General features: G+C 41.4%; 1 protein-coding gene across 1 annotated transcript; it reads left to right on the top strand.

The window, feature by feature from the left end:
- Positions 1–123: 123 nt before the first annotated feature.
- Positions 124–14,627, top strand: fsd2 (fibronectin type III and SPRY domain containing 2). The gene is made up of 14 exons (XM_033626144.2): positions 124–248; positions 342–439; positions 676–923; positions 1,507–1,602; positions 1,908–2,141; positions 2,314–2,336; positions 3,082–3,203; positions 3,578–3,742; positions 3,892–4,026; positions 5,281–5,434; positions 7,377–7,510; positions 10,109–10,244; positions 10,333–10,509; positions 14,332–14,627. The coding sequence occupies exons 3-14, from the start codon at positions 687–689 to the stop codon at positions 14,579–14,581; spliced, it is 1,863 nt and encodes a 620-aa protein (XP_033482035.1). The 5' UTR covers positions 124–248; positions 342–439; positions 676–686; the 3' UTR covers positions 14,582–14,627.
- Positions 14,628–14,777: the final 150 nt, after the last annotated feature.

Raw genomic sequence — 14,777 nt, 5'->3', positions numbered from 1 at the left:
AGAGCAAACAAGGTCATAATTGAGATATTTCCGATGTGTAGATGCGATTAATTCGCGGAATGTAGGAGTTTACGAGGACCCGTGAAGGCACCACAATGCCTCTTGTATTGTGTTCAACTTCGACCTTTGAATCACATGCTGGGGAATTCCACCTCTTTATATCAAGGCACAAAGTCATACTGAAACTGGCACTAATTTCACTGTTTACACAATGTCAACAAACCTGGGACATCTAAGTGGTCCATATTGTATGTTTTATTTAATAATAACTGATTCCTGTACGGATGTTTGGCATGCCTGTGACATTTGAGCAATCTGAGTCCCATCTATTTTTGTCACAGCTTGTGGGTGAGGGTTGGACTGCTCAGAGTTGGCTTGTCGGACACCACAGTGGCCTGACATGGTTGTTTAGAACAGACTGGTTTGCTGAATTATTCAGGTAATTTTGCCATCAGCTGCTCATTCATTACAAATTGTTATGCACATGCATGTTTCCTAGTTCAAGTATTAGGAGAGTGTAGTTTTGAGATGTCATGTTCTGTTGTATTAATGCTGTTTTGATGCTGGATTTTTTGAATGGCTGTTGATCCCTAGATTGACATAGTAAGAACAGAACATGTTGAATTAAAAAGCTGTTTTTATTAGACTCATAAATGGATTGTAAACCTCCCACAGCTGCCATCCTCATGGACCTGTATGAGATCAGAGAGGAAAGACTGGATGTGATTGCAGAGGAAGCTGAGCACCAGGAGCTAAGCATGGCGGACAGAGGAGGGAGGCCGACCCGAGGAGTTTCCAGCTTCCAGAAGTTCTCTGTAGACACCGAGGACTCCCTTCGTTTTGAGCCGTGTGAGGACAGCCTTCCATCTCCCACCAGGGCAGGACTTGACGACAGTGATGTGTTTAATGAGGGACAAACTGAGGTGGGGACACTAACACAGATTGGGCACATAATGCACTAATGGAACATTTGATATTTTGTTATTTTATTCCACCTGTGTTCAGACTGGTGGAAAAGATGTGAAACAATGCAAAGATGTAAGTGTGCAGAAATATCTTTGCCAAGACTAAACTGGGTGGAGTGGTAGTTGCCCTGCATTATTCGACCTCTGTTTAATATGGTGGTTTCTTGGGATTTAAATCACTTTTTTTAGAGGGTGTCAGTGAAATTGGCATCTTAAACCAGCACCTCAAGAAATACAAAGATTAGTGAAAAACAAGCTATTACAACGTCAAAATTCTTGACTTTAAAACATGCACATTCATCCATTTATTTCCCTAAAAAATTCCATGACACTCCACTCAAGGACCGTGGACCAACATCTGTAATTTCACATTTCTTTGTAGCTAAATTTCAGGAGATGAATCAAGCCACATGAAAGCTTCTTTTTCTTCCAAGCTTCAGACAGCATGAGCAGAAAGTCCCGACAGCACCAGCTGCAAAATATTTACTGTTACTGTTTTGAATTAAAAAGAGAAAGACGTATGACTTTCACTTGTTTTCAGGATGAGATCGTCATAATCAGGAATCGGCTGCAGGGGAAGGTGGCTGAGATGGAGAACTTTGCAGGACATCTGGAGGAAATCTTTCTCACTGTAGAGGTAAATGTCGTCCTCAGAAGACTAAGTTCAGCGAAACAGGTTGTTCTAATGTGTTTTGACAGTGATTTATTATTTTATGGCTGTGTGAGGGTTTTGGGAATACATACTTTTTTATTGTTATTTAGTTTTATTAAACTCAAAGACAGTAATAAAGTTCAAGATGTCAGATTTCAGTTTTGTAAGTCCTGGAGGGCCCGAACACATCCATTTCATTCACTGCCTCCCTTGATCTGTCAGCTTTTTCTCTCCATATTTGGTTTAATGCACAACACATGTAAATCTCTAACTATGAAATATATGTACAGGAGAATTTTGGCCGTCAGGAGCAGCACTTGGAGCAGCACTACAACGATGTGCTGCAGACGTTGTCTCAGCGATATGACGAGAGGGCGGCTGGATTGGAGGATGAGAAAAAAAGCAAGCTGGAGTCCCTGTACAAGCAGCTGCTGGCCTGTGGTCACGCGATGGATGCCTCCAAGGAGCTCATCGAGACGGCCCAGGAGATTTACCGCAGCCAAGACAAGCGGCTGTTCCTGAAGGTGTCGTAGCTTGTGGTCTTGTATGTATTGGATGCAGATTACAGTCACATGTATGATGATAAAAGACTCCAGGAGTTGGTTTAGCCATCGTAGTCCTGATGTGGGTTTGATTTATTTGTATTTCTACATTTATTGACTTGGCTTTATTGCTGTCTTTGACCTTTATTGACAGACAGTTATGCCCGCCATTAAAAGGTAATTATGATGCTGCTCAGTAAGTATGCCGCATGGTGTGACAACTGCACTGACTGTGACTGCAGTGTGACCTCAGGAGACTAACCATTATTGGCACAGGGCTAATATTCATAGTAGGATTATGAGACAATGAGTCCCTGGGCTCAGATATGCAAAAGGCCCCACCACCACTCTTACACAGGAGCAAGACACACACAGACTTTGGTGGTTTGGCCTCTTTTTGTTATGTTTGAGGACATTTTGTGTCTCTTTGTGGTTTTTTTGAGCCTCTTCCTGGTCGGCATGTGTTAATTTGAGTGACATTTTGCGTGTGAAGGCCCCCTGACACTTTTGGAACCCCGTGGACCTGTGCCTGGTAGGCCTATTCAGTAATCTGTCCATGTTAATATTGTGTTTCCAGGTGTTTTGGGCCTGTAGTTTCAGACTAATATTATGTAAGTAGACACATTCGAAGAGTGACAGTAAATTCTTGGCCTTTGAAAGAAGAGTTTTGACATAAAAATCCGTACTAAAGGTCGACTTCCTAGCTTATTGAAGAGCATTGCAGTTGCTCAGTTTCCATGACAAATGAGCATCAATACGGAAGACCACAAAATGTTCTAGGAAAAGCTAGAAAGTGGATCTTAAGTTGTTTTTTTGTCAAACTAAATGCATTTTGAGTGATTCGAATGAATGGCATGACACAAACTGCTTCACCTTAAATGCTACCTCGTAGTTTTCAGATCTCATTTTGTTTTTCTTTCAGAATTGAGGAGTTTGCCAAAGAGGATGTTGACCTCACGTTGTCTACACGTCTGGAGTTTGACACACCACTCGCTGACCTGTCAGATGTCAAAACCATGATGGACTCTATCAACGTTGTTCCAGGTAGGGGTGGGCAATACCACAAAATCTGGTTTCAGTCCGATACTATGTAATACAAGGCCAGAATCACTGACATCATTGCCAATACTTTTTATTATTAAAAGCAGCTTATGAACTTTCATGTAGGTAAGAGCAGTGTGTCATAGTTTATGAGGTGAGTTATCAGTCTGCAGAGGAAAAAGAAAAGAAAGAAAAACGTCCTCTTTGATTTTACTAACAGTTTATAATGCTTTAGTGAAATCTCAGTTTTAAAGTTATTGTTTTATGGATAAGAATTATAATAAACAGACCAAAGGTGTCAGTGTTGAGCTCTCATATTGCTTCTTATGCAAACTGCTCATCACAGGTTTAATAATGTTTCTCCAATATAAAAACAGCTCCATCTGCCCCGGTGATCAACCCCCAGATGCCCAACTCTGCCACCCAGACATCCTTGCGCGTGTGCTGGAGCTTGTTCTCCGACGACACGGTGGAGTACTACGAGCTTTACTACAGACCGGTGTTGGAGGACACACCAGCAGACAGCACCTGTGCACCACCTGGTATTACAAAGAGACACTGGCTGCAGATTCACACTGCATGATAACACCATCTACTGTTGAAATAGTATCTATTGATGTGGGACTTTCTCTGAAGGTTCCTGGTGACATGTTTTGATCAGCCACATTTTAAATCTGTGCTGGCTTTTCAGTAAGCAAGGTGAACGTGAAGGAGACCCACTGCACCGTGACAGACCTGCTGCCCAATGCTCAGTATGAACTCTGGGTGACTGCTACCAACACCACAGGCATCAGCCCAGCCAGCGAGAAGGCCTTATACATGACAGGTAATAAAATGTTGCATTCCTGTAACTACACAAGGAGTCGTTAACCCTCTGAGACCCACCATAGACCTTTTTAGGGGGGGACAAGGGATCTTTATGGGGGAGATAGCAGGTTAATAGTATACGCTAAAGAAGTGTTATGCATCATCTGAAAGCTGGGAATCTGAAGACTTATTTGAGATGCAGCTTGGCACTGTGTCAAGTTCTTCAAGTTATACATCTGTCCTATTCAGGGCTTGATTATGTCTCAGAAATTGTTAATGCAATTTTTGGGTTGATACCATCTGTAACACAGATTTGGCGATCAATTTAAGCTTCTTTTCTTTTACATTTGAGGACCGATAAAAATGTTAAAAAGTCCCTCCAGAACACCACATTAAGACACAAAGACTTTGAGGAACACTGTAGAAAAATCCATGCTGTGATTTGGTATGAAAACTTTCTGTAAGAACTGCATTTTTTTGGCTATTGCATGGTGAGCACTTCTGTTCTGGAAATTGCTGAGAAACCTCCATATTGTCAATATACCTTTGAAAACCATCCATCCTCTGCATGCCTTCGGTCTGTAGTTTGTGGTTGCAAAGTTTCATGTGGCTCTGATTATCCGAGAGGTCACAATAGGTCAATTTACACAGTGATGCCGGTTTCAAAAATGGCTACTTGGGGACAAACATCACACATGAATAAAATTGGGTTCATTGAATCCGTAAGAGTCTCAATTTTCCTGTCATACTCAATTTATACAATTCCAAGACTGTTTTGGAACCCCATTTGCAGAAATGTTTCAATACAATAGGCGAAAATAAGATACCTTAACTGCATTCAAACAGCTGCATGTTTTTTGCCACAAACTGCATGGGGTTAGCATGAAGTGGGCATGTCTGTAAAAAGGGGAGACTTGTGGGTACCCACAGAACCCATTTTGATTCAGATATCTCGAGACGAGAGGTCAAGAGACCCCTGTGAAAAATGGCCATGTCAGTTTTTCCCTCATCAAAATTTAGCCTAATTTTGGAGCGATATTCTTCCTGACAAGCTAGTAAAACATAGTATGTTCTCAGCCCGTTCCAGCCTCTGAAAGACACAAATGTTGGCAGAGATCGCCGGCAGTTCTGCAGTTGAAATAGCTGTTCTGTTATCTCTCTCAGGATGTCCCCTAAAATGCATTTTGTCTCTGCTTTCTAATCATTTCAGCCTGTCATGACTGATGTTAGAGTGAATAAAGTCAAAATGGTTTATTCCTCTCTGTGTCTTTAGTGCCGTCGCCTCCAGTGATCAAGCAGAGGGAGTGTACGAGCTGTCCAGAGGCTGCTCTGATCCGCTGGGAGTCAGGGAACACCAACCCTGTAGACTCTTACACTGTGGAGCTCAGTGAGATGGGCACTGATGGAACAGAGAGCGGTATAACTGAGTAAGAGCTGTGTTACTAACATGCACCTACAGCTGACAGATTCAGCATAGAAACAAGCTCAAGATTTGTGCTGTGCTTTCATTAAGATGTGTCATGTTTTTTAAAGAGTTCACACAAAAATAAACTAAAAATGGCTATGTTATTGGGAAACGTCTGTATTTTTGAACCTGGGCCCTTTTTTCCCATGTTTTGGGAGGGTGCTTTCACACCTGCCCTGTTTGGGTCGGTTCAATCGAACTCAAGTTTGTTTGCCCCCTAAATGCGGTTTGTTTGGGCAGGTGTGAACACGGCAATTACACTTGGATGTGCACCAAAACAACCAGATCGAGACTTTCTTGGAGAGGTGGTCTCTGTCTGGTTACAAATGAACTCTGGTGCGGTTCGTTTGTAGTGAGAACGTGTTCCGACCTGGATCTGAACCAACTGCAGTCATATGACACATTGTTTGGGTTAAACATGAGCATGTTACAGTCCTGGAGGATAATTAATGTGCACCTCCTCCTGTACTGCCTTAATATGCACATTCAGCACATCCATTGCATCAAAACATTGTTTTCTAGTTGGAGCCGCGCCTTGTTTTCAAACTGTATGGTTTGACTAAAATGAACAATGACAGCAATATAGTCCACGATGAGCAGCGCTAAAATCAACCTGCGTAGTTGTCCCTCCATTGTGACATTAGAAAGTGTCACATTTATCTTGCAAGTGTACTCTTCTTCAACGTTTGCTTTACTTCCTGGATTTTTCCCACATGAAAATTCTGACCAATCAAGAGCAGCTTTCTCGGCAGGCATTTGATCTGGTCCGCTTGTAAATGCTGCCGTGAGGAGACGAACCAACTCTAGACAATTATACAACAATGTAACAAAATTAGTCCCTGATTCGGACCAAAGCAAGACAACTCTAGGTCTGAAAGCACCCTAAGTGACTAATGGAGACAACAGTTTTTGAAACTGGTCCACTACTGAGAAAGAGCACTGCAGCCGCATCAGGGAAACAGGCTGTAACGTAATCTCCACAGGCAATTGTACACCATCAATTTACGTCGATTAAAAGTGTGTTTTTGTAACCGACAGACTGAGATCGTTAATATACGTGTCTGACAACATTACGAAAGGATGCTACAGAATAATTAAACAGTCCGTTTGTTAGTATGTGTAACCAAGTCTCGCTCAAGGAGAAGTCTTCTTTTAGAAACACTAAGCTAAGCTTTCTGTACACAGCAAACTAAAGGATTTAAATTGATGATGCCAGGCTGCAATGTTCTCTCTTTATACTGGACCCATTTCAGAAAGTATCTCCAGTAGTCACTTAGATATAAAAAAGGGGGGGAAATAGTCCAGGTTGAAAAATTCCAAAGTTTCCCTTAAAAACAAAAATGCTCTGCTTCAAAGATGCAGCACCCCCACCATGTTTATCTCAACTGGCCCATCCTTTAATAAGGCTTTTGCTTCAATACATCCATAAACAAGCCTGTGTTAGTGCTTGCCTGGGATTTTTTGAGGTCCCATGGTTATAGAGCTGCTGAATCAAGACACACTCTGTCCCAGAAAATCTATTCTTAGCCTCAGCTCCTGCAGCACTGTTAGCCTCAGCTAGAATACCGTCCTCGCGTTTGGGGTCATTTTCATTTTTCATCCGGTCACTTCGGAGAACAGTCAAACCTGTAATTTGAATAATCTGTGTTTTCATGCATAAAGGAGCCTGAACTGTATTCACTGAAATGGATCCATGGTGCAAATATGAAAGAGCTCTTAGTTTAACACCTCATTTATCCACCTGGTGTTTCACAAGTTGTGAGACAAGATGTTATTTCAAGGTCTTACGCTCTGTTAGCGGGATGGAAATTAAAGCCCGTCCCAGAAAGTTGTCATCATTGTGCATTTAGTTTATTTAAAAAGGAAGTGATATCAGCCTTCTGTCCCATTGGTTAATCCTCCAGGTCTATAGTAGCCGTGCCCACCTGTCAGTGTCTGATCCAGCTGCAGACAGGACGCCGTTACCTCATCTCAGTGAGAGCAGTCAACATTGGCGGGCCCAGCGACAGGAGTGAGGTTATTACAGTCTCCACAACAGGTGAGAGGATCAGCCTGTTCATGGTACTTTTGGGCAACGGTGGGAGAAGTATTTAAATTATTTACTTAAAGATATACTGTGCAGGATTTTCCGAAAAAAAACAAACAAACAAAAAAACAATGTTTAGACTAATACAGAAGTAATCCCTCTAAACCATGACCCACTGTATGTGTGGTGGTGATTTTTTTCTGCAGAGACTCTGCCTGTAGTTATTTCCTTCTAATACTCTGTGTTCTTGATGTTCATGGGTGTGTACCCCCACAACGCTCAGGTGAGGTCAGGGCTTTGTATAAAGGTAGTGACCAGGGGCTGTATTCACAAAGCTGCCCAGTACAAAGAGTTGCTCCCAGTGATGAAATTTCTTCTCTCTCCAAACTCTGGATGACAGTGAGTGGATGAAATGCTACAGACTAGACTGTGTGGGGATAATATTTGTGGTTAATGTGATGAGGGATACGCACACATTTCCCACCTAACGCCATAAATAAAATGATCACAACACTAAGATATTTGGAAAACTGGAAAAATTCAACAGTGCAGCAATAATGACCTGAGCCTGTCTCAACCTCCCATCAGCAGAGTGATCACACTAACAATGATACTTTCACAGTCAGCAGTTCATTTCATTTCCACTGGGTGTCCACACCTTTCAGGCTCACAAAGGGGCGTGTCAGTGACAACCAATCACATCTGTTAAAGAATGCATCATACCAAGCAAAGGGGTCACCCACACCTCCTCACCCACGTAAAAGCTTCTGTCCCTTCCTTGCTCAGAGTTGCTTTGAAAACTTTCCTAAATCACTCCTAAGCTAGGACTCCTTACCAAAAACATTCAGGCTAAGTTTAGGAGCTCTCTGTGCAGTGTCAGAAATTAGCAAGGACCACAGGCCATTTGGCCCGCAATTTATCCAAGAATGCCCCCAAAAGCCATGTTCCGGGGGCCAAAATTGCCCCAGGTTTTCGAAACAACTATATGTATTTATATTTTTAACAGTATTACAATCTGACATTAAAGTATAATTTTATTTTCATTAAATTAATTTACCGTCACATCTACAACTCATTTTCCAGACATAATCAACGAGATTGCACTGATTACGTGAGAGTAATCTGACAGAGAAGGGGAGGGGGCTTTGCTGTACCATAAGTATAAATTAACCATTTCTTGGGTGATCTGTGTCTACACAATGACAAATTAATGAAAAATTAAGGTAGAATGAATGTTACATTTTAAATTAACTTACTTCCAGGATTGCATCTAAGGAATTTATAGTAATCTGGCCTTTTTAACAGTAAAAGTGTAATGTGGTGAAACATTAGTACTGCTATCAGTAGATTAATGGTTAAATCATCACATTTAAACTGGTTGAATTATAGGAAATCTGAGTGATATTTTACAACCATAACTTTATGTAACTCATTATTTATTTCATTTATAGTGGTTTCTACTGAAGAGTGAAGACACTATCTTAGTTGGTTTTGCTTTTCATGTGCTTGTTAGAACATAATTACAATTTTTGATGGCCCCCAAACATTTTGAAAATGCCCCCATTTTTTAGACCATGGGGGCCAAAATTGCCCCCAAAATATTTTTCATACCCTGTCTCTGAGAGTGTTCTCAGAATGTGTGTGAATACGTCCATAAAGTGGCAAATTGGCTTTTACTTTCACTTTTGCTGCAAAGTGTTTACAAACAGTAACTGACAATCCTGCATAGTATGCCTGTAAGTAAAGGTAGCAATACTGATTTATAAAAATATCCGGTATATCCGGAACAAAATGCACTCAAAGCATCAAAGTAAAAGTACTTAACACAGCCTCAGGTGACCACTGAGATTCATCTTTTACAACCCTGTAAAAGACCTGTGGGTCCTGAGTTGCAGGTTGGGAACCGCTGCATTAACAAGTAAGTGATCAAGGTGCAGCTAATCTCATATACTGTTAGGTAATTTAACTTAACAATGCATCATATTTTATACACTTGTGCTTTTTGTTTTAGATATAACATTGATCTAAAAAGTGACTACTAACTAAAGCTGCTTAATAACTGTAGTGGAGTGGAAGTATAAGTCAAGTTAAAGTTTATTACAGCCTAGTACCATGAAGCATACCTTAAAGGGCTGAACAAATGATAGTTTTGAATTAATCTCAATTTTATTTATTTAGTCCAACATCACACAGTGATCACAGCTTTAATCACAGTTTGCCTCAAAGGGCTTTACAGCATTCAACACCCTTCTGTCCTTGTATAATTGGCATTAAATTGCCAGTTCAAGTCCCTGTCCACACCAAATATGGAGAGTAGACTGGTCGCTGGAGAGGTGCCAGTTCGCCTCCTGGGCACTGCCAGGATGCCATTGAGCAAGACACCAAACCCCCAGCTGCTCAGGGTGCCTGTTCATGGGCAGGCATCTTTAATGTATAGGTCCTGTTTGTGCATGTGTGTGTATTTCAGGCCTGTGTGTGTATGACAACTGAGGAAAAAACACTGCGTTTCCCCTTTCTTCAAAATGGCGCCTTAAAATTTTATTAAAGTACTTCAAAATGTATTTAGTCACCTTTCATTACTACTGCTTTTTATGCTGTTTACCTGTTCAGGTACACTGTTCTATCTCCTGGAGGACACTGCTCATCCCTGCCTGTCCCTCTCTGAAGACGGCTTCACCATCTTCTATGGAGATGAGGAGCTGCCAATCAGCGCGATGGCCTTAGACGATAACAATGCCTTCACCAGGTGAAGTATACATGGCTGCGTGTGTGACAGAGAGTAATGGGAACTGTTAAGGTCAGAGTGTAGATGTGTTAAATGTGTGGGTGTACAGATGTGTAGCTGTCCTGGGGCATCTGATCCCAGTGCGAGGCAGGCATTACTGGGAAGTTGAGGTGGATGATGGGACGGAATTTCGGATTGGAGTTGCATCAGAGGACACGGAGAGGAACTCGTACCTCGGAGCCAACAACACCTCCTGGTGCATGAGACACATTCTCACTCCAACCAGGTAACAGCGCACCATCTCTGTTAACATAGCATCACTGTGGATATTTAACTTTAATGTTCTGTTTGGAGACCAGCTGTAAGACAGTTACATACAATAGATTTTCATATGTTTTAAATCAGATTTGTAACGATTAATCGATTGTCTATTAAATTAATTGCCAAGTAATAGTTTGAGTAAGAAAAAAATAAGTCAAATTCTCTGATTGCATCTTCTTAAATGTGAATATTTTCTGGTTTCTTTACTAATTATCTTTGGGTACATACACACAGATAATTTGACAGTGAAAATATTCATCAGTTGCACCCCTACTTTATATCTCTGATTGGCAGTGACGGTATTTTTACTTTTACACAACACTACTCCTCCCAAATCCCAAATAAGTTGATTAGGATTTCTGTTAATGCAGTTTCATAACCATCTGATCCAAAGTGTTTAGTAACGTCACACCACAGGATGCAATACTGTACATTTCCTTCTTTGTGAAAGCAAACAAAAGAATTATTTGTACAGCCCATAATTTCCAAAACATAATATTTCCTTGCTTGGTGTAGTAATAATGCATTAAAGGGACAGTTCACACTAAAATAAAAAATTACATATTTTTCTTCTTACCTATGGTGCCATTTATCAGTCTTGATTGTTTTGGTGTGAGTTGTAAAAATCAACAGCTATGTCTCTTTCTATAAATAATTTCTCAAGATAATCCACAGACCCTGTTGTGAGCAGTTTAATGTAGGAACTATTTCCTTTCTACTAAACTACATCCGACAACTGTGTCACCGCGCAGAAAGAAACGTGCATCTACTCATGACCAAGAGGCTCGTGCTGGTGACAGCTCAAAATGTAAACATTAATGGTGTCTTCTTTGGCTGAGCTGCAAAGATAGCTAGCTCAGTGGTGCCAGGTGAGCTAGCTATAGATGCACACTTCTTCCCAGGCCCCAGGAAACACTGCTCAGCCTTGTAGCCAATTTTCCTAGTGTCCACTCGCAGTATTGCAGCAAAGAATCCCCTGCGGCCCAAAAGCATTTTCCCAATAGACCATGATTATAAAAGAGGTGTCTGTAAAACTGTTAAAAGGACACCTCAGACTGCAAATAAGGTCAATCATGACTCTTTTTTCCCCCCATGGAGGTTTTGTCTTTGTAAAACTTTCCTGGAGCCAAGAAAAGTGATTTAATGATCTGTGACATGATCACAATGTAAAGCAGGGACGCATGATAACATCAGCAGGTCATCGGTATTGGCTGATATCGGCTTTAAAATGAAATATTGGAAACAGCCATCATGCTTTTTCCTTAATTTGCACAATAAATGATTACATATATGTGAGCCATCACGATAAGAGTATGCATGCATAATATGATAATTCCACTGCAGAAGAGACTTGATTGCTAAAATTAGGTAGGGGAAAAAGTTGATACATCTATATCGTTAAAGGGCCAGTGTGTAAAATGGGTTGAAAATAGTGACATCAGTGGTGAAATTCTAGATTGCAGGGCTCACTCGCTCACCCCTCCCGTCAGGTAAATGATGGTGGCCTTGTAGGGACAAAAAGCTTTGCGCAGACACAAGTTTTTCAGGAGTAGGTTTATCTAGTGATGAGGTGAATGTTTATTTAGAAATCTAAACCATGTTACGATATTGTAATGAATCCCTCACGAGCAGGAGACCAGAGGAGCATTCGGGAAAAAGGCCAGTTTATTTGAGCACTCCAAAAACTCCGGTAATTAGCGTAACACACACACTTAATACACACATACTCGTTTACCATACCAAGTGGGGACCCCCTCCACTCTCTGCTCCACCAATCTCCAGCCCGCACACTGACTGACAGCGTAGCCGGTAAACAGAGCTCAGCTGTTTATTTAGCCTAGCGATATCTCCGGACTATAGTAGCTGCAATGGACGACTTTGAATGTGATTTTGAAGAGTTTCTTGTAGCGGACACAGACCCAGAGCCATACCTGTTTGAGCCGGAGCATACAGATAACGAACTCCATGTGTTTGATGCTGAGCGGGCGAGAAGAGAGACTGAATGCACAGAATGGGATTCGGTGCTACTGCTGCCATCGTTGGGAGATATATCACCAGGAGGAAAAGCGCCGCAGAGAGTGCATCACAAGGAGTGAAGTTGCGTCGTCTTTTCCTCGCAGATGACGGTTCGGGTTCATTCTCTCCTGTTGCGTGCTAAGTGTGGTCCATTCGCAAACTTTGTAACTAAAAAAACTTTTCACCACTCTCTATCGACGAACTACTAACACTCTCTGCTGTTTCCTCCTCCTTCTTCCTTCCTTCCGCTGTCTTCGTGTGTTCATTTATACACGCGAAACGCGTTCTCTGGCTGGCTGGATTGTCCGCTTGGTCTGCCGTACATACATGGCGGCGCAAGATGGCGACCTCTCTAAAGCAAGGCCCTTTTTTATATATATATATATGGCTACGAAAATAATGGGTAGAAGATTCAGATTTGACAATAAACCATGCCAAATATTACACACTGGCCCTTTAATGGTAAAATGAGTTGTTGCATGACTGCATATTCAGTGGCCCGTAAACCCCAGAAGTTCACAAACTTTTGGCAAAAGCGTCAGTCAAGCAACTCCACTGACATGAACAGATGCCATCTTGTGTTCCTTCTGCACAGTGATACAGTTTGGTACAAAGAAAATTTCTTTCATCTAACTGCTCACAACAAGGTCTGTGGATTATCGTAACCTGGTCCTGATTTCTGCAGAGACATTGCTGTTGAGTTTTCCAACTGTATTTCTTGGCCAATTGTCATCTAGTTCCATCATACTTGAGAGAAGGCAAACATCTGTACAGCCGAAACCTTCAACACTCAGTAATTCCAAAACAATCAAGACTGAGAAGTGGCACAACAGGAATGAGGAAAAATGTGTACTTCTATTTTGTGGTGAACTGTCCCTTTGCCATTTCCATAATTTGTAGTTTTATCAAAGTCTGTTTGTGGCAGAGAGAAGGGTTACCACTTTAATACTTTTCCATTTATAGTTTAATAATAGTCAGAGGAAAAGAAAAAAAAAAAACACTCAAAACATATTTTGGGATTAAATTATTTTTAGACAAACCACTGTGGGGTCTTTGAGTTCCCAGACAATGACTTGTAAATTAAGTTTCAACAAAACCCCAGGGTTAAAGTAGCTTTGGTTTTCTGCTCAGTCACTGCATGAAATTTACTTCTCCCCATTTCTTGTGCAGGCTGGGGAAGAACTGGCTTCCATGTTCACATGACTACACAGACCAAGTAGATGTAGTTCTGATAGCACAATTAGCATGCTGATCCTCCGAGGGACGACTACTGCAGTACACAGAAACTGGGCCAAGACTTTATTTATAGCCACCAGAAATTTTCCTTTCCTTAGCAAAAAAAAACAAAAAAAAACGCATCTGCTCCGTGTAAAACTAAGCCCATTGAAGGTAGAAAAGCCCACAGTTGAATATCTGTGACTTTTATGAGCGTTGCTATGGCAACTCTTCTTGGAACAAAGCAGGACAGTTGAATTGTCACATCTAGCAAATCATTCAGTGTGGCATATCACACAAGCCCTGAATGTGGTTTCCATTGTGGGCATCTTCTTGGTGATTCTGCCTACGCACAATTTAACAATCACATTTCTCATTTTCTTTAATCTGCAGCCGTTTGAAATCCTGCTGTTGGCTCATGATTCAGCATCTGCTTTACTTATGGCTGACAGAGTGGGAAAATTATCCAGACGGGATGAGAGAAGGAGCTTTATATTTAGAACTACTTTGCTTTACAACCGTGATGTTCACCCTCTTATTTTTTTTTATCCTTTAGGCATAAGTTTGAGTTCCTGCACAACGGCTGGACTCCTGACCTGAGGATTACTGTGAACCCAGTGCGGATAGGAGTGGCACTGGACTACAACAGGGGAACTCTGTCCTTCTTTAATGTGGATCTGGAACAACACCTACACACCTTCCAATGTCATTTCCGAAATTATGTCCACCCCTGCTTTGGCCTGGACAACCCAGGAGCTCTTACTGTACACAACGGCATAGAGGCTCCCGAGTACGCGTTCATCTGACACCAGCAATTACATCTAATATCAACATGAAATAAAACCCATGCAATAACTTTGTTTTTAATACTTACCAAGGTTCTGGGTGCCAACACTGTAAACACCCCAAAAAATATTTGCCGACCTAGACAATAAGGTGTTTTTTTTAGGTGTTTTTATTATAATATTCCATGGGAACAGGCATACACCATTTTCCAAGATA

This window comes from Epinephelus lanceolatus, chromosome 2 (assembly GCF_041903045.1).
Source record: "Epinephelus lanceolatus isolate andai-2023 chromosome 2, ASM4190304v1, whole genome shotgun sequence".
NCBI lineage: Eukaryota > Metazoa > Chordata > Actinopteri > Perciformes > Serranidae > Epinephelus > Epinephelus lanceolatus.
This window is presented reverse-complemented; position numbering and strand designations above follow the sequence as displayed.